Here is a 26,568-nt window from a genome sequence, read left to right as displayed (position 1 = left end):
GGTGGTTGCGGTGGTAGTAGTAGCGGTGGTAGTGGCAGCGGCGGTGGTAGTGGCAGCAGCGGTGGTAGTGGCAGCAGTGGCAGCAGCAGTAGTAGTAGTAGCGGTAGTGGTAGTAGCAGCAGCGGTGGTAGTGGTGGTAGTGGCAGTGGCGAGCAGCGGTTGTGGCATCAGCGGCGTAGTGGCAGCTGTAGTGGTAGCAGCGTGGTGGCGGCGGTGGTGGTAGCAGCGGCGGCGGTAGTGGTGGTAGCGGTGGTAGCAGTAGCAGTGGTGGTGGCGGTGGCAGCGGTAGTGGTAGTAGTGGCAGCGGTGGTGGCAGCGGTAGCAGCGGTGGTAGTGGTGGTAGTGGTAGCAGCGGTAGCAGTGGTAGTGGTGGCAGCGGTAGCAGTGGTTGCAGTAGTAGTGGTAGCGGTGGTAGTAGCAGCAGCGGTGGTAGCGGTAGCAGCAGCAGTAGCAGCAGTAGTAGTAGCAGCAGCAGTAGCAGTAGTAGTGGTAGTGGTAGCAGCAGCGGTAGCAGTAGTAGTAGCAGTAGTAGTAGCGGTAGCAGTAGCAGCAGCGGTTGTGGCGGTCAGCGGCAGCGGTTGTGGCATCAGCAGCAGCGGTTGTAGCTGCTGTAGTAGTCAGCAGCAGTAGTAGTAGTAGCAGTGGTAGTGGCGGCAGCGGTAGTAGTAGCGGTAGCAGCGGTAGTAGCAGCAGCAGCAGCAACAGCGGCAGCAACGGCAGTGGTGTGGCAGCGGCGGTAGCAGCAGCAGCAGTAGTAGTGGCAGCAGCGGTGGTAGTAGCAGTGGTAGTAGCGGTGGTAGTGGCAGCGGCGGTAGTAGGTAGTAGCAGCGGCAGCGGTGGTTGCGGTGGTGGTAGTGGCAGTAGTAGTGGCAGCGGCGGTGGTAGTAGCAGCAGCGGTGGTGGTAGCAGCGGCGGTGGTGGTAGTGGCAGTGGCGGTGGTAGTGGGTAGCAGCAGCAGTAGTAGTAGTGGTGTAGGCGTAGCAGTAGCGGCAGCGGTTGTAGCATCAGCAGCAGCAGTTGTAGCAGCTGTGTAGTAGCAGCGGCAGCGGTAGCGCGGCAGCAGCAGCGGTAGCAGTGGTGGTAGTGGCAGCAGCGGTAGTGGTAGCGGCAGCAGTGGTAGCAGCGGTGGTAGTAGTAGCAGCTGTGGTGGTGGCAGCAGTGGTAGCGGCGGTGGCGGTAGCAGCAGCGGTGGCGGTGGTGGCAGCAGCGGTGGTGGTGGCAGCGGTGCGTGTAGCAGCGGTGGTAGTGGCGGTGGTGGTGGCAGCAGTGGCAGCGGTGGCGGCGGTGGTGGTAGCAGCGGTGGCAGCGGCGGGTGGTGGTGTGCTGTGGCGTAGCAGCGGTGGCAGTGGTGGTGGTGGTGGCAGCGGTAGCGGTGGTGGTGGTGGCAGCGGTAGCGGTGGTTGCGGTGGTGGTGGTAGCGGTAGTGGTAGCAGCGGCGGTGGTAGTGGCAGCAGCGGCAGTAGCAGCAGCAGTGGTAGTGGTAGCGGCGGCGGTGGCGGTAGCGGTAGTAGTGGTGGTAGCAGCGGCGGTGGTAGTGGCAGTAGTAGTGGCAGTAGCGGTAGCAGCGGTAGAGCCAGCAGCAGCAGTTGTAGCAGCAGCGGTTGCAGCGTTGAGCAGCGGTAGTGGTGGCGGCGGTAGTGGTAGTGCAGTGGTGGTAGCAGTGGTAGTAGCAGTAGCAGCAGTGGTGGCAGCAGCAGCGGCGGCAGCAGCGGTAGTGGTGGTAGCAGCGGTGGTAGCGGCAGCGGTAGTGGCGGCAGCAGTGGTAGCAGCAGCGGTGGCGGTGGTGGTAGCAGTGGCAGCGGCGGCGGTGGTGGTAGTGGCGGCAGCGGTGGTGGTGGCAGCAGCAGTGGTAGCAGCGGTGGTGGCAGCGGCGGTAGCAGCGGTGGTGGCAGCGGTGGTGGCAGCGGCGGTGGCGGCAGTGGTGGTAGCAGCGGCAGCGGCGGTGGTAGCAGCAGCGGTGGTGTAGCGGTAGTGGTGGCAGCGGCGGTGGTGGTAGTAGCAGCGGTGGTAGCAGCAGCAGCAGTGGTAGCAGCAGTGGTAGCAGCAGCAGCAGCAGCAGTGGTAGTAGCCGTGGTAGCAGCAGCAGCGGTGGTAGTGTGGCAGCGGCAGTAGCGGCGGTGGCAGCAGCAGCAGCGGTGGCAGCAGCAGCGGTAGCAGTGGCAGCAGCAGCGGTAGCAGCAGCAACGGTGGCAGTGGTAGTAGCAGTAGTGGCAGCAGTGGTAGCAGCGGTGGCGGCGGTGGTAGCAGCAGTGGTAGTAGCAGCAGTAGTAGTGGTAGCAGTGGTGGTGGCAGCAGTGGTAGTAGCAGCAGTAGTAGTAGCAGTAGCAGCAGCAGCAGTAGTAGTAGCGGTAGTAGTAGTAGCAGCAGCGGTAGTAGTAGTAGCAGCAGCGGTAGTAGTAGCAGCAGTAGTAGTAGTAGCAGTAGTAGTGGTAGCAGTAGTTGTAGTAGCAGCAGCAGCAGTAGCAGCAGTAGCAGTAGTAGCAGCAGTAGCAGTTGCAGTAGTAGTAGCAGCGGTAGTAGTAGCAGCGGTAGTAGTAGTAGCAGCAGCAGTAGTAGTAGTAGTAGTAGTAGTAGCAGTAGCAGTAGTAGCAGTAGCAGTAGTAGCAGTAGTAGTAGCAGCAGTAGTAGTATTAGCAGCAGTAGTAGTATTAGCAGCAGTAGTAGTATTAGCAGCAGCAGTAGTATCAGCAGTAGCAGCAGCAGTAGTAGCAGCAGCAGTAGCAGCAGTAGTAGTAGTAGTAGTAGCAGCAGCGATAGTAGTAGTAGCAGCAGCGGTAGTAGTAGTAGCAGTAGCAGTAGTAGTAGCAGCAGCAGCAGTAGTAGCAGCAGTAGTAGCAGTAGTTGGTAATGAGGTGTAGTTGTTACTGTATGCTCTGAGTGCTGCTCTGTCTCAGCAGCAGTCTCCTCATAGTGTCGTTTGAGAAGCAGCCGGAGACTTCTAAAAGTCTCAGATCAGATGAAGATAAACCAGATGTTTGTGTTGTGGCAGACAGTTGAGGTTTGCCGCTGCTGTGTCGCAGTAGGCCACTTTCCTCTCAGTACAGCTCGGAGTCTGTGTTGCTCTGTCTCACTACAGTGGGCGTAGCCGCTGCTCCTGCTGTGGCTGGCTGGGGCTTAGCAGTAAACAGGAGCAACACGAGGGGGGTGGGGACCTGAGACTACAGCAGAGGAAGTAGCAGCAAGGAACTGCTCCACCTAGTGGGAAAGGGCACCTCAAACAGCTAGGACATGGTCAGACAGATAACATCTTGCAAAACCTTCAAAATCAGATAGAAATGAATTATATAGAACAGACAGGCCTCTCTGACTTGTAGAGAAAGTGATCATGGTAGCTCTATCTGCAACATTCTGTGTGCTGTAGATAGAATTAAAACAACTGTGATTCTCGGAACAGTTATGCCTCATGACGATATATATTTTTTTATTTAACCAGGCAAGTCAGTTAAGAACAAATTCTTAGTTACAATGACGGCCTACACCGGGGAACAGTGGGTTAACTGCCTTGTTCATGGGCAGAACGACAGATTTTTACCTTGTCAGCTCTGGGATTTGATCCAGCAACCTTTGGGTTACTGGCCCAACGCTCGAACCACTAGGCTACCTGCCGACATCAGGTATGGTGATCCTACCACAGGTCTTTAGATGGTGTGGAGGCCATAGAAGAAATGGTTGAACCACAGTTCATATGTTTGTTCTTTGGATCTTAAAGGAAAATGTTGGGACATTTTAGAAAAAAGAAACTCATCCTAGCACACAGGTATTGTTGTAAGCTCCAGAGTAAAATGTAGTGGATCTGATCTCAACTGTAGGAAGTGTAACAGTAGATGTGCCAAGCCCCTGCCCTGTTTGGAATATGTATATGTTTAGCTCACATACAGTATGTTGGTTTGTAAACTAAAATAACCCTAGGCATGCTGTGAAAATGTAGAAGGGATGCTTTTCAAGAGCAGAGGGAAGTACAGTGGGGGGGGGAAAGTATTTGATCCCCTGCTGATTTTGTACGTTTGCCTACTGATAAAGAAATGATCAGTCTAATTTTAATGGTAGGTTTATTTGAACAGTGAGAGACAGAATAACAACAAAAATATCCAGAAAAACGCATGTTAAAAATGTTATAAATTGATTTGCATTTTAATGAGGGAAATAAGTATTTGACCCCCTCTCAATCAGAAACATTTCTGGCTCCCAGGTGTCTTTTATACAGGAAACGAGCTAAGATTAGGAGCACACTCTTAAAGGGAGTGCTCCTAATCTCACCTTGTTACCTGTAAAAAAGACACCTGTCCACAGAAGCAATCAATCAATCAGATTCCAAACTCTCCACCATGGCCAAGACCAAAGAGCTCTCCAAGGATGTCATGGACAAGATTGTAGACCTACACAAGGCTGGAATGGGCTACAAGACTATCGCCAAGCAGCTTGGTGAGAAGGTGACAACATTTGGTGTGATTATTCGCAAATGGAAGAAAAACAAAAGAACTGTCAATATCCCTCGGCCTGGGGCTCCATGCAAGATCTCACCTCGTGGGGTTGCAATGATCATGAGAACGATGAGGAATCAGCCCAGAACTACACGGGAAGATCTTGTCAATGATCTCAAGGCAGCTGGGACCATAGTCACCAAGAAAACAATTGGTAACACACTACGCCATGAAGGACTGAAATCTTGCAGCGCCCGCAAGGTCCCCCTGCTCAAGAATACATATACATGCCCGTTTGAATGATTCAGAGGACAACTGGCTGAAAGTGTTGTGGTCAGATGAGACCAAAATGGAGCTCTTTGGCATCAACTCAACTCGCCGTGTTTGGAGGAGGAGGAATGCTGCCTATGACCCCAAGAACACCATCTCCACCGTCAAACATGGAGGTGGAAACATTATGCTTTGGGGGTGTTTTTCTGCTAAGGGGACAGGACAACTTCACCGCATCAAAGGGATGATGGACGGGGCCATGCACCGTCAAATCTTGGGTGAGAACATCCTTCCCTCAGCCAGGGCATTGAAAATGGGTCGTGGATGGGTATTCCAGCATGACAATGACCCAAAACACAGTCAAGGCAACAAAGGAGTGGCTCAAGAAGAAGCACATTAAGGTCCTGGAGTGACCTAGCCAGTCTCCAGACTCCAGCCTTGAAACCTCAATGACTTGGAGAAGATCTGCAAAGAGGAGTGGGACAAAATCCCTCCTGAGATGTGTGCAAACCTGGTGGCCAACTACAAGAAACGTCTGACCTCTGTGATTGCCAACAAGGGTTTTGCCAGAAAGTACTAAGTAATGTTTTGCAGAGGGGTCAAATACTTATTTCCCTCATTAAAATGCAAATCATTTTATAACATTTTTGACATGCGTTTTTCTGGATTATTTTGTTGTTATTCTGTCTCTCACTGATCAAATAAACCTACCATTAAAATTATAGACTGATCATTTATTTGTAAGTGGGCAAACGTACAAAATCAGAAGGGGATCAAATACTTTTTTCCCCCACTGTACATGTGTTGAGTTCCCCTGCTGTTACAGTGTTCCAGCTCACAAAAAGTGAGGGAGCCACATGCTTCTAGGTGAGCTGGTACATAGTTAAGAGTCTGCTCTGTCTCTGTGGGAATAGTGTTGAAATGTTTTCAGAATTCCAGGAGCATCATCATCAGTGTGTATTTGGCACTTGTTGCAAAGTTATTATTTTGTATTCATTCAGAAAATCACACTTGTTACTGACTGTCCCTCCTCATCACTGGTCTCCTCTCTTCCCTGCTCTCCTCTCTTCCCTGCTCTCCTCTCTTCTCTTTCCTGCTCTCCTCTCTTCTCTTCCCTGCTCTCCTCTCTTCTCTTCCCTGCTCTCCTCTCTTCCCTTCCCTGCTCTCCTCTCTTCCCTGCTCTCCTCTCTTCCCTGCTCTTCTCTCTTCCCTGCTCTCCTCCCTTCCCTGCTCTCCTCTCTTCCCTGCTCTCCTCCCTTCCCTGCTCTCCTCTCTTCCCTGCTCTCCTCCCTTCCCTGCTCTCCTCTCTTCCCTGCTCTCCTCCCTTCCCTGCTCTCCTCTCTTCCCTGCTCTCCTCCCTTCCCTGCTCTCCTCTCTTCCCTGCTCTCCTCTCTTCCCTGCTCTCCTCCCTTCCCTGCTCTTCTCTCTTCCCTGCTCTCCTCCCTTCCCTGCTCTTCTCTCTTCCCTGCTCTCCTCCCTTCCCTGCTCTCCCCTTGCCTGCTCTCCTCTCAATGCAGTTCAACCTCCAGGCAGGGTGGTGGCGCTGCGTCGTGTACAACCCAGGGCAAGGCCGGGACCGCCCATAAGATCTGTCTGGTGTGTTCAGATGAGGCGTCTGGCTGTCACTACGGGGTGCTCACCTGCGGAAGCTGCAAGGTGTTCTTCAAGAGAGCCGTGGAAGGTACAGGGGCAAGGGGTGAGATGCTAGGACAACTCATATGGTCTGGTCCCAGATCTGTTTTTACTACCTCTCCAAGAGGTGAGATAGTAGGACAACTCATATGGTCTGGTCCCAGATCTGTTTTTACTACCTCTCCAAGAGGTGAGATAGTAGGACAACTGGTATGGTCTGGTCCCAGATCTGTTTTTACTACCTCTCCAAGAGGTGAGATAGTAGGACAACTCATATGGTCTGGTCCCAGATCTGTTTTTACTACCTCTCCAAGAGGTGAGATAGTAGGACAACTCAAATGGTCTGGTCCCAGATCTGTTTTTACTACCTTGCAAAGAGGTGAGATGCTAGGACAACTCAAATGGTCTGGTCCCAGATCTGTTTTTACTACCTTGCAAAGAGGTGAGATGCTAGGACAACTCAAATGGTCTGGTCCCAGATGTTTTTACTACCTTGCCAAGTAGGCAGAAACGGATGTGGAACTGGGCTACCACTGGTGATGTCATGAAATGATGTGTGGTTTATGTATCATCATACTTGCCTGTGGCAAGGACTGAGATGGTAAGACACCTTGCCAGTATCTACCGTTTGGTTTACGGTAGATACTGGCAAGGTAGGATTTTTTTAATTTGTGGAGGCCAGTGACGTAAAATCAAAATCGCCGACAGCATTGAGTCTGCTTACATGGAGGAGGTCAGAGACGTAGCAGTGTGGTGCCAGGACATCAACCTCTCCCTCAACGCCAGTAAGATCAAGGATCTGATCGTAGACTATAGGAGAAAGAGGGGAGAGCACGCCCCCATGCACATCGACAGGGCTGTTTTGGACCAGGTCGATAGCTTTTAAGTTCCTTGGCATCCACATCACTAAGGACTTAACATGGTCCACAAACACCCGCACAGTCGTGAAGAGGGAATGGCAGCGCCTCTTCCCCCTCAAGAGACTGAAAAGATTTGGCATGGGCCCTCAGATCCTCAAAAGGTTCTACAGCTGCACCATCGAGAGCGTCTTACATTTACGTCATTTAGCAGACGCTCTTATCCAGAGCGACTTACAAATTGTTGCATTCACCTTATGATATCCAGTGGAACAACCATTTTACAATAGTACATCTATATCTTTTTTTTGGGGGGGGGGTGGATAGAAGGATTACTTTATCCTATCCCAGGTATTCCTTAAAGAGGTGGGGTTTCAGGTGTCTCCGGAAGGTGGTGATTGACTCCGCTGTCCTGGCGTCGTGAGGGAGCTTGTTCCACCATTGGGGTGCCAGAGCAGTGAACAGTTTTGACTGGGCTGAGCGGGAACTGTGCTTCCGCAGAGGTAGGGAGGCGAGCAGGCCAGAGGTGGATGAACGCAGTGCCCTTCTTTGGGTGTAGGGACTGATCAGAGCCTGCATCACAGCTTGTTATGGCAATTGCACCGCCCTTGACCGCAAAGTGCTTCAGATGTTGGTGTGTACAGCCCAGAGCTTCCTGCCATCCAGGAAATGTATAATGTTTTATTTAACCTTTATTTGACTAGACAAGTCAGTTAAGAACAAAATTCTTATTTACAATGACAGTGCGCCGCTCTATGGGACTCCCAATCACGGGCCGGTTGTGATACAGCCTGGAATTGAACCAGGTCTGTAGTGACACCTCTAGCACTGAGATGCAGTGCCTTAGACCGCTGCGCCACTCAGGAGCCCCAAAAGAATGGCAAGGGGTGAGATGGTAGGACAACTGGTACTGGTACACCTTTGGTGGCATGGAATGGTGTTCGGTATGCATATCATAAATGATACTGTAATTGTCTGTGCCTGTTATAAAGAAAATGCAGACATTTTATTTGCAAGTGGGAGGCTTGCTGATCCAGTATGATGCAAGGGGGGGGAAATGCTGTCAAGAATATAGTACTTCATTACATTTTTTTTGTCATTCAAATGATTTTTTTCTTGTCTCAGGGCAACACAACTACCTGTGTGCTGGGAGGAATGACTGCATCATCGATAAGATCAGAAGGAAGAACTGTCCAGCCTGCCGCTTCCGCAAGTGTCTCATGGCAGGGATGAACCTGGAAGGTATACTCTTACCTTGTTTTATTGTCTCGTGGCAGGGATGAACCTGGAAGGTACACTCTTACCTTGTTTTATTGTCTCGTGGCAGGGATGAACCTGGAAGGTACACTCTTACCTTGTTTTATTGTCTCGTGGCAGGGATGAACCTGGAAGGTACACTCTTACCTTGTTTTATTGTCTCGTGGCAGGGATGAACCTGGAAGGTACACTCTTACCTTGTTTTATTGTCTCGTGGCAGGGATGAACCTGGAAGGTACACTCTTACCTTGTTTTATTGTCTCGTGGCAGGGATGAACCTGGAAGGTATACTCTTACCTTGTTTTATTGTCTCGTGGCAGGGATGAACCTGGAAGGTACACTCTTACCTTGTTTTATTGTCTCATGGCAGGGATGAACCTGGAAGGTATACTCTTACCTTGTTTTATTGTCTCGTGGCAGGGATGAACCTGGAAGGTACACTCTTACCTTGTTTTATTGTCTCGTGGCAGGGATGAACCTGGAAGGTATACTCTTACCTTGTTTTATTGTCTCGTGGCAGGGATGAACCTGGAAGGTACACTCTTACCTTGTTTTATTGTCTCATGGCAGGGATGAACCTGGAAGGTATACTCTTACCTTGTTTTATTGTCTCGTGGCAGGGATGAACCTGGAAGGTACACTCTTACCTTGTTTTATTGTCTCGTGGCAGGGATGAACCTGGAAGGTACACTCTTACCTTGTTTTATTGTCTCGTGGCAGGGATGAACCTGGAAGGTACACTCTTACCTTGTTTTATTGTCTCGTGGCAGGGATGAACCTGGAAGGTACACTCTTACCTTGTTTTATTGTCTCGTGGCAGGGATGAACCTGGAAGGTACACTCTTACCTTGTTTTATTGTCTCATGGCAGCGATGATTTTGATTTGTTAGGATTCTCATTAGTCGACGCCGATGGTAACAGCCAGTCTTACTGGGGTCTGACACATAACGAAAAAGACATTACAGACAAAAGACTTTACAATTTACATCCATTTAAAAACATGAACATATAGTGGTCATCTATCAGTTCCACTCGTCTTACCGGAGACAGCTGTTCTGTCTTGCTGATGCAGCGTAAACCCAGCCAGCTGTATGTTATCCATGTAGTCATTCAGCCACGACTCAGTGAAACACAAGATTTTACCGTTTTTAATGTCCCATTGGTAGGATAGTCTTATTCGGAGCTCATCCATTTTATTATCCAATGATTGTACGTCGGCTAATAGGACTGATGGTAGAGGCGGGTTACCCACTCGCCGTCGGAATCTTACAAGGCACGCCGACCTACGACCCCTATATCTCCGTCTCTTGCAAATTACGGGGATTTGGGCTTTGTCTGGTTTCTGAAGTAAATCCTTTGCGTCAGACTTGTTAAAGAAAATGTTTTGTCCAGTACGAGGTGAGTAATGGCTGTCCTGATATCCAGAAGCTCTTTTCGGTCATAAGAGACGGTGGCAGAAAAACAATATGTACAAAATAAGTTACAAATAACGCGAAAAAACACACACAATAGCACAATTGGTTCAGATGAACCTGGAAGCTGAACTATTTTACCTTGTTTTATTGTGCAGATTGTAGTTTTGATGTAAATTGGTGTACAACTCAGTCTGACTACAAGCTACTACAACCTCAAATACAAGTAGATATATTAGTTTGACTTGTTTTTGAGATCATGGTCACTCAATCTACCGCCTCCCTTCCTCTCTCCTTCGCCACAGCTCGTAAAACCAAGAAGCTGAACCGTTTAAAGGGGGTGCAGCAGCCCACCACGGTCGAGCTGTCCCCCCGTCCGCTCCCAGAGGCCAGGTCGCTGGTCCCCAAGTCCATGCCCCAGCTCACCCCCACCATGCTGTCTCTACTAAAGGCCATCGAGCCAGACACCATCTACTCTGGCTACGACGGCACCCTTCCAGACACCTCCACACGCATCATGACCACCCTCAACAGGCTGGGGGGACGACAGGTTGTATCAGCCGTGAAGTGGGCCAAGGCCCTGCCAGGTACTACTGTCTCTAAGAGACACTGTTGGAAATCTGCATAGTATCTACCATAGATAGCAGTACTACAGTATCATCAGGGAAATGGAACCTTTAGTCATTCAGTGTTCTGTTATCTTCCCCTGCAGGGTTCCGGAACCTTCACCTGGACGACCAGATGACTCTGCTGCAGTGTTCCTGGTTGTTCCTCATGTCCTTCAGCCTGGGCTGGAGGTCCTACCAACAGTGTGACGGGAACATGCTCTGCTTCGCTCCAGACCTCGTCATCAACCAGTATGTCTCTCTCTCTCTCTCTCTCTCTTTCTCTCTTTCTCTCTCTCTCTCTCTCTCTCTTTCTCCTCTCCTCTCCCAGTATCGGTCTTAGTATCTGTCTTTGTCTCTCTCTCTCCAGTATCTGTTTCTGTCTGCCTCTCTCTACAGTATCTGTCTTTAATATGTTTTGGACTGTCTGTCTAATTCCTAACATACCTGTCTCTCTCTCCTCATCAGGGACCGTATGAAGCTGCCCTACATGGCAGACCAGTGTGACATCATCACTAACATACCTGTCTCTCTCTCCTCATCAGGGACCGTATGAAGCTGCCCTACATGGCAGACCAGTGTGAACAGATGTTGAAGATCTCCAGTGAGTTTGTCAGGCTGCAGGTGTCTCATGACGAGTATCTGTGTATGAAGGTTCTGCTGCTGCTCAGCACCGGTGAGTCTCAGCCCCACTTTTACTTTGACCTGTCACACTTGAGTCCATAATAATATGCCAACCTATTTCCTGATTGATGACTGTGTGTTCCTGGGTTTTTACTGTTATTTGTTGTTGTTTATCATAGCATTGGGATGTCAAAAGAAAAGTGTCTTATTTCATCTTATTGTAGTTTCGCTCTACATTTTCATATTACTTTTTATATTATAATTTTTTTTATTTCACCTTTATTTAACCAGGTAGGCAAGTTGAGAACAAGTTCTCATTTACTGGGTTATTGAACACATTTCCTGTTTTGTTATCCTTTGGTGCCAAAGGATGGTCTCGAGTAAGACACACAGAGGTTGATGTGTTATGTTGTCCCATCCTGTCCTGTCCCCCGCAGTGCCAAAAGATGGTCTGAAGAGTCAGGCAGTGTTTGATGAGATCAGGATGTCCTACATCAAGGAGTTGGGGAAGGCCATCGTCAAGAGGGAGGAGAACTCCAGCCACAACTGGCAGCGCTTCTACCAGCTCACCAAGCTTCTTGACTCCATGCACGAGGTACACAGTAGACTTCTTCAATATTCTAACTTTTATTTATTTATTTTTTTTCGTATATTTGTCATCATTATTATTATTGTAGGCCTACACAGTCCCGTGTGGCTCAGTTGGTAGAGCATGGTGTTTGCAACGCCAGGGTTGTGGGTTCGATTCCCACGGGGGACCAGTACGGAGAGAAAAAATGTATGCATTCACTACTGTAAGTCGCTCTGGATAAGAACGTCTGCTAAATGACTAAAATGTAAATGTATTTAATCATCTAAACCAGTTCTTCAAATATGCAAAAAATATTTTGTTTCATTTTGTTGAGACATTTTCGTGGCGAAATTAAGTTCTTTCTTTTTAATTTTGTGGTTCATATTTAGTTTAAGACAGGTTAAAACTAGGCCTATTGCTGTCCTTTGTTGGGTAGGCCTACGGTAGGCACTCATCTTTTGTTGGCAATTGCTGCAATATAGGCCTGTTCAAGGTTTAAACCAGTTCTTTAAATATGCAACAACTGTTTTGTTTCCTTCTGTTGAGCCATTTTCTTTGGTCAAATTAAGTTCCAACTGTATTGTTGTGTCTGCCGCAATATAATACAGTTACCGGTAGTCTTGGGGATACTCACACTCAAACCAATATAATACAGTTACCGGTAGTCTTGGGGATACTCACACTCAAACCAATATAATACAGTTACCGGTAGTCTTGGGGATACTCGCACTCGAACCAATATAATACAGTTACCGGTAGTCTTGGGGATACTCGCACTCAAACCAATATAATACAGTTACCGGTAGTCTTGGGGATACTCACACTCAAACCAATATAATACAGTTACCGGTAGTCTTGGGGATACTCGCACTCAAACCAATATAATACAGTTACCGGTAGTCTTGGGGATACTCACACTCAAACCAATATAATACAGTTACCGGTAGTCTTGGGGATACTCACACTCAAACCAATATAATACAGTTACCGGTAGTCTTGGGGATACTCGCACTCAAACCAATATAATACAGTTACCGGTAGTCTTGGGGATACTCGCACTCAAACCAATATAATACAGTTACCGGTAGTCTTGGGGATACTCGCACTCAAACCAATATAATACAGTTACCGGTAGTCTTGGGGATACTCACACTCAAACCAATATAATACAGTTACAAGAGGATGAGGGTGAGATGCAAAACCTAGTTTAATGACGCAACATGATAACCGGTTTGTATTTTCCCTATAAACAATGACTTACTATTTGGCTATTATTCGGTTTACTATGGCTATTATTAGATTTAGTTACTGCAGGCCTATGAAGACAGTAAATGTTTTAGGTCTAACAAAGTTATTCCTTTAATCTGACAATATAACACTTCTCTTTGTAAAAAAATTCTGATCCAAAATGTACGAATTAGTCTCCTCCTGTACGCCTATCTGTATAGCTGTATATCAAATCAAATTTTTATTTGTCAAATGCGCTGAATATAACAGGTTTAGACCTTACCGTGAAATGCTTACTTACAAGCCCTTAACCAACAATGAGGTTTTATGAAAAATAATAGCTAAGGAAAAATATTTACTAAATAACAATAACGAGGCTATATACAGGGGGTACCGGTACAGAGTCAATGTGCGGGGGTACAGGTTAGTTGAGGTAATTTGTACATGTAGGTAGGGGTAAAGTGACCATGTATAGGTAACAAACAGCGAGTAGGAGCAGTGTAAAAAAAAAAAAGGGGGTGGGGGAGGGGTTGTCAATGCAAATTGTCCTGGTGGCCATTTCATTTATTGTTTAGCGCAGCCTTATGGCTTGGGTGTAGAATCTGTTAAGGAGCCTTTTGGACCAAGACTTGGCGCTCCGGTACAACTTGCCGTGCAGTAGCAGAGAGAACAGTCTATGACTTGGGTGACGCAACCGGTCAGGATGCTCTCGATGGTGCAGCTGTAGCACTTTTTGAGGATCTGGGGACTCATGCCAAATCTTTTCAGTCTCCTGAGGGGGAAAAGGTGTTTTTCGTGCCCTCTTCTGACAACTACAGTGCCGTCAGAAAGTATTCACACACTTCGACTTTTTCCACATTTTGTTGTATTACAGCCTGAATGTTAAATGAATTCAATTTATATTTTTTTGTCACTGGCCTACACACAATACCCCATAATGTCAAAGTGGAATTATAAACATGAATTAAAACATGAAATAAGAAGAAATAAGAATTTAAAGTCATAAAACATGGCCAGATATGGAATTATTAACACATACTAATAACTACACTACAGCCTCTGAATTAGTGTCTTAATTTTGTTGTCAGCAAACTTATTCAATGTTCTCTTACATCTAAAGCATACTTGATGGAAAACCTAAAATAATCATCCATCAGACTTGAATGTCTTTGGCAGAGTGAAAGGAAGGAAGCCTGTACATAAACAATATTCCAAAACATGCCTCCTGTTTGCAAGGCACGAAAGTAATAATGTAAAAAATGTGGCAAAGCAATTCACTTTTTGTCCTGAATACAAAGCGTTATGTTTGGGGCAAATCCAATACAACACATTGAGTACCACTCTCCATATTTTCAAGCATAGTGGTGGCTGCATCATGTTATGGGTATGCTTGTAATCATTAAGGACTGGGGAGTTTTTCAGGATAAAAAAGAAACGTAATGGAGCTAAACACAGCCAACATCCTAGAGGAAAACCTGGTTGCCTGCTTTCCACCAGACACTGGGAGACAATTTCACCATTCAGCAGGACAATAACCTAAAACACAAGGCCAAGTCTACACTGGAGTTGCTTAGTAAGAAGACGGTGAATGTTCCTCAGTGACCGAGTTAGTTTTGACTTAAATCTGCTTGAAAATCTATGGCAAGACCTGAAAATGGTTCTATAGTAATGATCAACAACCAATTTGACAGAGCTTGAAGCATTTTGAAAAGAATAATGGGCAAATGTTACACAATTCAGGTGTGGAAAGCTCTTAGAGACCCAGAAAGATGCACAGCTGTAATCGCTGCCGCAGGTGATTCTACGGCTATTTCAGTCACACTCGTTGCTGATGGGTATACAATCGAGCACACAGCCATGCGATCTCCATAGACAAACATTGGCAGTAGAATGGCCTTACTGAAGAGCTCAGTGACTTTCAACGTGGCACCATCATAGGATGCCAACTTTCCAACAAGTCAGTTCGTCAAATTTCTGCTTTGCTAGAGCTGTCCCGGTCAACCGTAAGTGTTGTTATTGTGAAGTGGAAACGTCTAGGAGAAACAATGGCTCAGCCACGAAGTGGTAGGCCACACAAGCTCACAGAATGGGACCACCGAGTGTTGAAGCGTCTAGCATGTAAAAAAAATTCTGTTCTTTGTTGCAACACTCACTACCGAGTTCCAAACTGCCTCTGGAAGCAATGTCAGCACAGTAACTGTTCGTCGGGAGCTTCATGAAATAGGTTTCCATGGCCGAGCAGCCGCACACAAGCCTAAGATCACCATGTGCAATGCCAAGCATCAGCTTGAGTGGTGTAAAGCTCGCCGCCATTAGACTGACCAGTGGAAACGCGTTCTCTGGAGTGATGAATCACGTTTTGCCATCTGGCAGTCCGATGAATGAATCTGGGTTTGGCGGATGCCAGGAGAACACTACCTGCTCGAATGTATAGTACCAATTAAAGTTTGGTGGAGGAGGAATAATGGTCTGGGGCTCTTTTTCATGTTTTGGGGTAGGCAACAGTTTGGGGAAGGCCCTTTCCTGTTTCTTCATGACAATGCCCCTGTGTACAAAGCGAGGTCCTTACAGAAATGGTTGGTATAGATCGGTGTGAAAGAACTTGACTGGCCTGCACAGAACCCTGACCTCAACCCCATCGAACACCTTTGGGATGAATTGGAACGCCGACTGCGAGCCAGGCCTAATCACCCAACATCAGTGCCCGACCTCACTAATTCTCTTGTGGCTGAATGGAAGTCACTGCCACAATGTTCCAACATCTAGTAGAAAGCCTTCCCAGAAGAGTGGAGGCTGTTATAGCAGCAAAGAGGAGACCAACTCCATGTTAATGCCTATGATTTTGGAATGAAATGTTGGACAAGAAGGTGTCCACATAGTTTTAGTCACGTAGTGCCTGACGCATTTAGCACTCATTTCCCATCTCCGACAGCTGAACCGTAACGTGGACAGTCATTGTTTTAGGAAAGTAAAAACCGAACCAGCACGGGTCTGTTTGGATGTCTTTTTTCACCAGTCTTTTCAGAACGCGTCTGACTGTCCTCCGGTCCATTCGGAATGGGTCTGTTTTAAAAAAATAGATATATTTATGCATTTCGGGTCGGGTTCGAAAGCCACGGATTCATTTCCACCATGTGTTTAGTGAACACTGAGGCTTTACCCGCTTTAAGTAACACAAATGAATCCCATAACATTTGAACATGGAAATAGCTGTTTTATTGTTCAGCCTACAGTAGCAGCAAATCAAATTAAAATCAAATGTATTTATATTGCCCTTCTTACATCAGCTGATATCTCAAAGTGCTGTACAGAAACCCAGCCTAAAACCCCAAACAGCAAGCAATGCAGGTGTAGAAGCACGGTGGCTAGGAAAAACTCCCTAGAAAGGCCAAAACCTATGAAGAAACCTAGAGAGGAACCAGGCTATGAGGGGTGGCCAGTCCTCTTCTGGCTGTGCCGGGTGGAGATTATAACAAGATGTTGGCCAAGATGTTCAAATGTTCATAAATGACCAGCATGGTCAAATAATAATAATCATAGTAGTTGTCGAGGGTGCAACAAGTCAGCAACTCAAGAGTAAGTGTCAGTTGGCTTTTTCATAGCCGATCTTTGAGAGTATCTCTACCGCTCCTGCTGTCTCTAGAGATTTGAAAACAGCAGGTCTGGGACAGATAGCACGTCCGGTGAACAGGTCAGGGTTCCAGCGGGTCGGGGACAGCAGGTCTGGGACAGGTAGCACGTCCGGTGAACAGGTCAGGGTTCCAGCAGGTCTGGGACAGCAGGTCTGGGACAGGTAGCACGTCCGGTGAACAGGTCAGGGTTACCACTAGAGGGATATCTTCAACCACCAACTCACCATCCTGAGACAAGGCCGAGTATAGCCCACAAAGATCTCCGCCACGGCACAACCCAAGGGGGGGGCGCCAACCCAGACAGGAAGACCACGTCAGTGACTCAACCCACTCAAGTGACGCACCCCTCCCAGGGACGGCATGGAAGAACACCAGTAAGCCAGTGAAGACCACGTCAGTGACTCAACCCACTCAAGTGACGCACCCCTCCCAGGGACGGCATGGAAGAACACCAGTAAGCCAGTGACTCAGCCCCTGTAATAGGGTTAGAGGCAGAGAATCCCAGTGGAGAAAGGGGAACCGGCCAGGCAGAGACAGCAAGGGCGGTTCGTTGCTCCAGAGCCTTTCCGTTCACCTTCACACCCCTGGGCCAGACTACACTTAATCGTAGGACCTACTGAAGAGATGAGTCTTCACTAAAGACCTAAAGATTGAGACTGAGTCTGCGTCTCTCACATGGGTAGGCAGACCATTCCATAAAAATGGGCTCTATAGGAGAAAGCCCTGCCTCCAGCTGTTTGCGTAGAAATTCTAGGGACAATTAGGTGGCCCACGTCTTGTGACCGTAGCGTACGTGTAGGTATGTACGGCAGGACCAAATCGGAAAGATAGGTAGGAGCAAGCCCATGTAATGCTTTGTAGGTTAGCAGTAAAACCTTGAAATCAGCTAATGTGTGGTGTTCAATGTTGGCCTACATTCCATGAGACTTTGGGAAAAATCATGCAGGGCTTGACATTAACCTGTTTATCCACTTATCCTTCAGATAAGAAGGTAACTGAAAATTGTGTTGTTTTTGCAATAAACCACTTTACAAATACAATGCATTATTATTCCCATACCATTTTTACAGAGAATCAGACAAATTATGCTACCCTCTTACCCTCTTACCTGTGTGATAATAGGTTGCTTCTTGTGTAAATATTTTCTGTCTGGATTTTAATGATTTGTATAGCCTATTGGCTACTTAACTTATTCAAGGCTCTTTCAAAATACAACACTGCCCCTTTAAGACATAAAAAAAATGCTGCCTCCTGGTGGTCTGGAGCTCAGTGCTGCCTCCTGGTGGTCTGGAACTCAGTGCTGCCTTCTGGAGGTCTGGAGCTCAGTGCTGCCTCCTGGTGGTCTGGAACTCAGTGCTGCCTTCTGGAGGTCTGGAACTCAGTGCTGCCTCCTGGTGGTATGGAACTCAGTGCTGCCTCCTGGTGGTCTGGAACTCAGTGCTGCCTCCTGGTGGTCTGGAGCTCAGTGCTGCCTCCTGGTGGTCTGGAACTCAGTGCTGCCTCCTGGAGGTCTGGAGCTCAGTGCTGCCTCCTGGTGGTCTGGAGTTCAATACATATGAGATTCATGTTTCTGTACACATGGCACACAGCTAGATATAGGATTCATGTTTCAGTTTATGTACACATGTCACACAGCTGCAGTGGCTTGCGAAAGTATTCACCCCCTTGGCATTTTTTCTATTTTGTTGCCTTAACCTGGAATTAAAAGGGATTTTTGGGGGGGTTGTGTCATTTGATGAACACAACATGCCTACCACTTTGAAGATGCAAAGTGTTTTTTATTGTGAAACAAACAAGAAATAAGAGAAAAAAACTCAACCCTCGCATGTATAACTATTCAACCCCCCCCCCAAAAAAAAAGTCAATACTTTGTAGAGCCACCTTTTGAAGCAATTACAGCTGCAAGTCTCTTGGGGTATGTCTCTATAAGCTTGGCACATCTAGCCACTGGGATTTTTGCCCATTCTTCAAGGCAAAACTGTTCCAGCTCCTTCAAGTTGGATGGTTCCACTGGTGTACAGCAATCTTTAAGTCATACCACAGATTCTCAATTGGATTGAGGTCTGGGCTTTGAATAGGCCATTCCAAGACATTTAAATGTTTTCCCTTAAATCACTCAGTGTTGCATTAGCAGTATGCTTAGGGTCATTGTCCTGCTGGAAGGTGAACCTCCGTCCCAGTCTCAAATCTCTGGAAGACTGAAACAGGTTTCCCCTCAAGAATTTCCCTGTATTTAGCGCCATCCATCATTCCTTCAATTCTGACCAGTTTCCCAGTCCCTGCTGATGAAAAACATCCCCACAGCATGATGCTGCCACCACCATGCTTCACTGTGGGGATGGTGCTCTCGGGGTGATGAGAGGTGTTGGGTTTGCTTCAGACATAGCATTTTCCTTGATGGCCAAAAAGCAACATTTTAGTCTCCTCAAACACCAAACATGTTTGCTTAATTTTTTTTGCCCACTCTTCCGTAAAGCCCAGCTCTGTGGAGTGTACGGCTTAAAGTGGTCCTATGGACAGATACTCCAATCTCCGCTGTGGAGCTTTGCAGCTCCTTCAGGGTTATCTTTGCTCTCTTTGTTGCCTCTCTGATTAATGCCCTCCTTGCCTGGTCTGTGAGTTTTGGTGGGCGGCCCTCACTTGGCAGGTTTGTTGTGGTGCCATATTCTTTTTTTAATAATGATTTAATGGTGCTCCGTGGGATGTTCAAAGTTTCTGATATTTTATTATAACCCAACCCTGATCTGTACTTCTCCACAACTTTGTCCCTGACCTGTTTGGAGATCTCGGTCTTCATGGTCCCGCTTGCTTGGTGATGCCCATTGCTCAGTGGTGTTGCAGACTCTGGGGCCTTTCAGAACAGGTGTATATATACTGAGATCATGTGACAGATCATGTTACACTTAGATTGCACACAGGTGCACACTATAGATATGGGATTCATGTTTCAGTTTCTGTACACATGGCATACAGCTAGATATGAGATTCATGTTTCAGTTTCTGTACACATGTCACACAGCTAGATATGAGATTCATGTTTCAGTTTCTGTACACATGTCACACAGCTAGATATGAGATTCATGTTTCAGTTTCTGTACATATGGCATACAGCTAGATATGAGATTCATGTATGAGTGGGTTGTGAACAATGATATGAGAAACGGTGACAATTTTGCAATGTTGGGACATGATGTGTGTTCTGTCATTATTCTAGCTATTTGTGGTTTAGTGTCTCTGTTTTGTTTTCAATGTACACTAACAACATTTCTGTGACCAACAGACAATAAATAAACATGTAAAATGTTCTGCTTTCCCTTTTAGATGGTTGGTGGGCTGCTGGATTTCTGCTTCTACACGTTCGTCAACAAGTCTCTGTCGGTGGAGTTTCCAGAGATGTTAGCAGAGATCATCAGCAACCAGTTACCAAAATTCAAAGCAGGGAGCGTCAAGCCCCTCCTCTTCCACCAGAAATGACTGTGTGGTGCCACCGCCACTGGCCGTGTCCACCACCGAGACACAATGCCTTAAAATCCCCTCACCTTCCCCTGACCGAGGGAGACAGGGAGGAAGAGAGGCTGTTGGGGAGAAATTATACAATGTTCAGGGGTTTGCTGATTTTGTGGATGAAACAAGCGCCATCGTTGGAGGAAGGAGAGATTTGTCTAGAGAAGACGAGACGGAGAGAGCTGAGGATTTTTGTTTTGTTTAACATCAATGATCTATGATCCGGTATATAAAATAAATGTTTTCATAAGTTTAAGTATAATCAAGGATTGAACTAAACTAACCCTTTGTGTTTTCTCAGGTGTATGACCCGCAGAACTTAACAATATCTAGATGAAATAAGTATCTATGTACAGATTATTATGATGATGAGGATGTCTAAGTTTCTGCTGCCACAGTATATACAGTTTATTATACAGGTCATTTCTTACCTCAGCAAAGGTAACACTATAACTATCTTGTACTGTTATTCAACAGGTTAACCCACTGTGTATTCCTCTACCTACTGTTGATTTTAGGACGTGGTTGTAACAGAGTTGATTATCAAGTCACATGACGTTTTGTTTTCTTCGTAACTGTCATTTTCCAAAGCATGTTGCATAGCTTTTTTTAAGTCAGTCGTAACATGATGAAATAGTTTTATATAATGAAAGCATACAGTACACAGTTCACAGATCTATCTTTGTCTACATTAAGCTACGTGCTGGCTGCCAGGTTTACACACTCCGTCGATCAGAAAAAGGGAAGAAAAAAAATGTGCCTTTTTTAGCTTGAAGTCTGATTTTAGCCATTCTCTCTCTGACTGTCCGAGGATAGGTATTCTTTCACCATCACGGTTGATCCTCAGTGTATGTGATTGTTTTGTTTCTATTACATGCAGTCCGTTTTCCTTTTTACAATGGCTGCCGTGTTAGTCTGTTGCTATTGCAGCTCAGTTATGGCTCCTCGGTGTAAACTATAACAATAAGATCAGTAGATTTAAATAATACTCCCAATCTGCATACATTATTCACCTGATCTCTTGTACACGTCTCATTTTTAAATACTATTTTAGTACAATGACCTGTGAAAGTACATAGTAAAGAACATGGCTTTAACTCTATTGGATGTTTGTAAAAGGAAGCTATTAATTGTCACCTTTTGAACTTATTTTTGTCAGCAAAAGTACTTTTGTCCATCGGTGAACCTTCTTCCTGTTGCTTTTGTTTTAACTGTTGTTTTGCTGTTTGTTTTTTTGCCCATTTGTCATTATTGGAATGTTTCGGAGAGAGCGATGCGTCAGCCAATCAAAAATGGAGAGTGCAGATTCCATTTTTTTAAATTATGTATCGACAGCCCCAAAACCAGAAGAGCTGGTTGCTATGGTTTCCCCTAAGATTTGATGGGAAAATGGCTGTTCTTGAATTGAGTTGTACAGTAGTTGTTGGTCTCTTAAGGAAGATCTAAATAGTAACAGTCCAAGTCAGAGGGCCCAGTGTTGACCCTCAATACTCTATATGCTGCTTTCTGTATGAACACACTGGTGTTTGAATGGATAGTAGAGGGGTGTGTGTGTGTGAATGAAACATGGATAACTTGTCATTATTAATCCTTATAGCGCTTACATTCTGGCAACACTGACATATCACTGACATATCAGACAATTTGACCATTTTATGAGATGAAAAGCAGCAATACACAGGGGTTCTGGAGAACTGACTGATTGACCCTGGTCTCGGACAACCTCCCACTGCTGCTCTCACAACAACCCCTTACCCACCTAGTCATCTTGCTTACAACATCTCAGCTCTTATTGTTTCTCTCTCTCGCTCTGTGTGTGTGTGTGTGTGTGTGTGTGTGTGTGTGTGTGTTACTTAAAAGTTTTCCAGTAAAGCACTTAGTACTAACATCCTTCTCTGTCATCTTGTTTCTCACTCAAACTGTGAGCGTGTCCCAAATGACTCCCTGTTCCCTTTGTAGTGTGTTACTTTTGACCAGGGCAAGGCTCTGGTCCAAAGTAGTGCACAAAATAGGGAATAAGGTGCTATTTTGGACGTAGTCTGTAGCTTAGTGGATGAGGAGGGGAAAAGACATCAACCAGGAGACATTCGGCCCAGCAACAGAGGACTGGGGTTTCCCAGTCCTCTAAGGGGAAATAGTTTTCTTCTAAAAACATGTTTTCATTGTAATGTAATTGTATGGTGTTGTCACATTCCGTACATTTGAGGGGGATTTGAGAGAATTGTTAACCCGAGACGTGAAGCCATTTTGAAAAGGTGGGATCTGTTCTAACTTTTTACCTAACCTGCATTAAAAAATGCAATGCCAGTTATTTGTTTGCTGTCATTGGTCTATTTACATGTTGGAAAACTGGCATCTCTTATTTTGTGATTTTCATACACTATGCCAATAAGAAGCTACATTAGTGGTTTTTAACAACAACTAGATCATACTCAGGTTGTTGTCATTGGTTAAAAATGTATGTGGTCATCTATGTTCACTGATGGAACTGTTTTTAAAACCAAAAACGTTCAGTTTTGATTCCCAGGGTGTGTTTTTCTGACATAATGAATTAACAGTCGGGTTAAATAAAAGCTCACCTGGCCGTTCAGGTACGTTAGTTTCATACATACTGGACATGCAAAAGTCGTCATTTGATTTTCTCACTACTTGATTAGCCATTGTTAACTTCCCAATATATCCTAAAGGAAAACATTTATTTTTCTTTCAATGGATAAAATTAGAAAATGAAGTCTCCCTGCTTGTGGATTTCCTATGGGTTACTTTCACATTCAGTGTGGCTATAAATCATTCTCTGCTGTTGCCTTTCATATAACAGGTATGAAACCACAAACTACTACCAAAAATGTATTGGTCTCTGTGGAATTGTATTATGCAGTACATTTTTTACAAGAAAATCTGAAAATATGCAATAGAAATGACAAATACCTGAGTTCCATGTGTTGCTCTAAACAGAGATTATAGACATGTACTGTCGTTTTCTTTTCCAATATAAGCTATTTTAGACAGAAAATGTTCACTTTAGTGAATGAACTCTGCAGGACAGATTTTCAGGAAAAGTTTCAAGTGTCAATATATATAACCATTTATTTAGACAACACAGTTCCAGTATATTAGATTTTCTACCAGGTGGCCAAAGCAAATCCAGACTCAAAGTTTCCCTGTAGTTTTAGTAGCTCTTGGAGTGACAGACGTACAGGACTTTGTCGTATAACACATTTTATATTTCCTTTTTTGTGTGGCTTTGGTCAAATGTTGTGTACTAATATTATGAATATAGTCAGTCAGTCAAAAAACTTCGCACAAACTGTTTGTGAAAGTAATCAACCAGCTTGAACCTGACAATTTGCACTACCCCAAATATTATTTTGAAATTCTATTTTGTATAAAACAGATGTTAAATTTGAAACGTATTATCAAGGGCAGAAAGATGATGATGATGATGATGATGATTCACAGGTATATGCTTTCCTTTGAAGATGACTTGTTTAGCTTATACACAATTTTAATTATGTACATATAACCCAATGTAAAGAAAAACAATGTGTTGTATTTCTCCCACAAATAATAGTTTTCTATATCCTCTGTATTATTGCTCATCTGTAGTAGGTCATGTTGATGCTTTTCCTTCCATTAAATGTTGAACTACGTCTTCGTTGTTTGTGGTACCTATTCAAAACAAGAAATTGTATGCAGATTGATCATGTTAACTCACTTTATCTGAACAATGAAAAAAGTCACCTTGTCAGATATACTTTTAATAATCACATTATTACAATAATTAAGCAATGGTTCATTCAATAAAGAGGCTTTTCCATTCTGGGGCTTATTGCTTTGATTTGTAACCTTTTCTTATTCTTTAACTAGGCAAGTCAGTTAAGAACAAATTCTTATTTACAATGACGGCCTACAACGGCCAAACCCGGACAACGCTGGGTCAATTGTGCGCCACCCTATGGGACTCCCAATCACCGGTTGTGATACAGCCTGGATTTAAACCAGGGTGTCTGTAGTGATGCCTGTGATGCAGTGCCTTAGACCGCTGCACCACTCGGGAGCCCAAGGACTAGACTAAGGACTAGATCAAATGATTTCCTTGGCTAGCTGCCAGGAGACCTATTCTAGTTTATGGAATTGGACTTTAAATGTCTTGGCACTGAAAGAAGCTCCTACACCAACCTCCACTTTCATGTCAGTCTTTTTTTTCAGAATTTCAACACAGAATTTCTATGACCACACGTGATGGGAGACTGGCTCCCACCTCAGGAATGTCACGACGTGGCCCTTTTGGGTGTATATTGTACTGCCCCCCCCTCACTCTCCCACATCAGGTTTTGCAATGATCAAATTCCTGGTAGAAACTCTCAGTATGGAGGGAGAGAGCCAATGGAGGACAAAGACAATCTCCTTGCCAAAACTCCTAATCCCCAAAATGGGAGAAAAAAATTATATTTCTATTTTTGAGAATGTGGGAATGGTCCGTGAACGCTTAAGGGACAGTCATGTCGAGTGTGTTTCATTTAGTGATCTCATGAAGGACAGGAAACACACATTACTGTGTCTTTGGTTGTGTACACTTCTCAATTTTGGGGTTTGCATCTGAATGTGGTATAAAATATCTGATTGAATATGAAACTATTTGTGAGGAGATGTAATGTGATGTTGGTCTTCTTAACGAGATACTTATTTATATATAAAGTTTTAACAAGTCAGTGGCCATGCCCCCGTGATCTCTGGTTGACAAACCAGAGGCTCTCTGTCGACTGACTATCCAGCAGACGGACTGGTAATCGCAGAGAGGGACAACAAAGGCAGGCACTCGTAAATATGTAAAACTGCAATTTATTTTCGAATGAGCGGTTGTTCATGTTCAAAGTATTAGCAATTTCTATGTATGTAGTGACTCCACTCTGAGTTTCCTGCTCTTGAACTGCCCCACCCCTTTCCTTTGTCTACCAAGCTGTCATATCGGTTTCGTACGCTAGCGAATTTTTCTTTGTATCATGTAGTAACCAATGTATGACCTATTGTGTGTGTGTTTATTTAATTATGTGATTGATTAAGTTAGTAAGTAAATAAATAATTAAGCCAATTTGTATATTGCAGATTCATGATTCTATGCTAGGGATCGTGCAGATATCCAAGGGTTTGCGACATTCAGTAATGAGACTGATGAGGTAAAATTCATTAATAAGTGACTGTTTTGATAAGATATCAAAATCTCAGGAAATTGACGCTTTATAAACAACATGTTCCCGTGGTGCCCCGACTTCCTAGTTAATTAAAGTTACATGATTAGTTTAATCGCGTAATTAAATTACACATAGAGAATTGATTTGATAATATACAGTCTTCACATTTAATGATAGTCAACGACACGACAGGAATGTGTATCCTGCTTACTGGTTCCCAAATGACTTTTTATTGACAATGTTGTCCTAAATGTACTTTGTAAGGATGTAGTCTTGGTTTGATTACTTTGTTTAAGGGTTCCATTCAATGAAGTATTATTTATTATTGTTGTATGGTGAAAGATGAGGCCCCCAAGGATTCCTGTGAACTGGGATGGATAATTTTACCTTGTAGCCTAGTAGCCATGGTTTCTCTTGTTAGAATAGGTTTGATTGAAATATAAATTTATTTGCTCAGATTAGTCTCATTGAGATTGAAATCTATTTGGATAAAGAGGTGAGGGCCTGTATTCTCTCACAGCAGGAGTGGTAATCTCGGATCAATTTAGCCTTTTCAAATCAAATGTTATTAGTCACATGCTCCGAATACAACAGGTGTAGACCTTACAGTGAAATGCTGAATACAACAGGTGTAGACCTTACAGTGAAATGCTGAATACAACAGGTGTAGTAGACTTCACAGTGAAATGCTGAATACAACAGGTGTAGACCTCACAGTGAAATGCTGAATACAACGGGTGTAGTAGACCTTACAGTGAAATGCTGAATACAACAGGTGTAGACCTTACAGTGAAATGCTGAATACAACAGGTGTAGACCTCACAGTGAAATGCTGAATACAACAGGTGTAGACCTCACAGTGAAATGCTGAATACAACAGGTGTAGACCTTACAGTGAAATGCTGAATACAACAGGTGTAGACCTCACAGTGAAATGCTGAATACAACAGGTGTAGACCTTACAGTGAAATGCTGAATACAACAGGTGTAGTAGACCTCACAGTGAAATGCTGAATACAACAGGTGTAGACCTCACAGTGAAATGCTGAATACAACAGGTGTAGTAGACCTCACAGTGAAATGCTTACTTATGAGCCCCGAACCAACAGTGCAGTTTAAAAAAAAATATGGATAAGAATAAGAGATAAAAGTAACAAGTAATTAAAGAGCAGCAGTAAAATATAACAATATATACAGGGTGGTGCCGGTACAGAGTTAATGTGCGGGGACACCGGTTAGTTGAGGTAGTATGTACATGTAGGTAGAGTTAATTAAAGTGACTATGCATAGATGACAACAGAGAGTGGCAGTGGTGTGGAGAGGGGAGGGGAGGGGGGACAATGCAAATAGTCTGGGTAGCCATT

General features: G+C 45.1%; 1 protein-coding gene across 2 annotated transcripts in view; it reads left to right on the top strand.

The window, feature by feature from the left end:
- LOC106604224 (glucocorticoid receptor-like) overlaps nucleotides 1-23,831 on the top strand; it is a 69,303-nt gene extending 45,472 nt beyond the window's left edge. Inside the window, exons 4-10 of one of the 2 annotated variants that reach the window (XM_014198678.2) lie at nucleotides 6,209-6,372; nucleotides 8,306-8,422; nucleotides 10,155-10,436; nucleotides 10,562-10,706; nucleotides 11,000-11,130; nucleotides 11,516-11,673; nucleotides 19,830-23,831. In XM_014198678.2, coding sequence (XP_014054153.1) covers nucleotides 6,209-6,372; nucleotides 8,306-8,422; nucleotides 10,155-10,436; nucleotides 10,562-10,706; nucleotides 11,000-11,130; nucleotides 11,516-11,673; nucleotides 19,830-19,982 — 1,150 coding nt within the window. In that variant the 3' untranslated portion in view covers nucleotides 19,983-23,831. Of the gene's footprint in view, nucleotides 1-6,208; nucleotides 6,388-8,305; nucleotides 8,423-10,154; nucleotides 10,437-10,561; nucleotides 10,707-10,999; nucleotides 11,131-11,515; nucleotides 11,674-19,829 lie in introns of both variants that reach the window. The other variant, XM_014198677.2, reaches the window with a different exon arrangement.
- The last annotated feature ends 2,737 nt before the right edge of the window (nucleotides 23,832-26,568 follow it).

The sequence above is a fragment of the Salmo salar genome, chromosome ssa05 (genome assembly GCF_905237065.1).
Source record: "Salmo salar chromosome ssa05, Ssal_v3.1, whole genome shotgun sequence".
Classification (NCBI taxonomy): Eukaryota; Metazoa; Chordata; class Actinopteri; order Salmoniformes; family Salmonidae; genus Salmo; species Salmo salar.
Note: the sequence above shows the minus strand (reverse complement) of the source record. Positions and strands in the feature narration are given on the sequence as shown.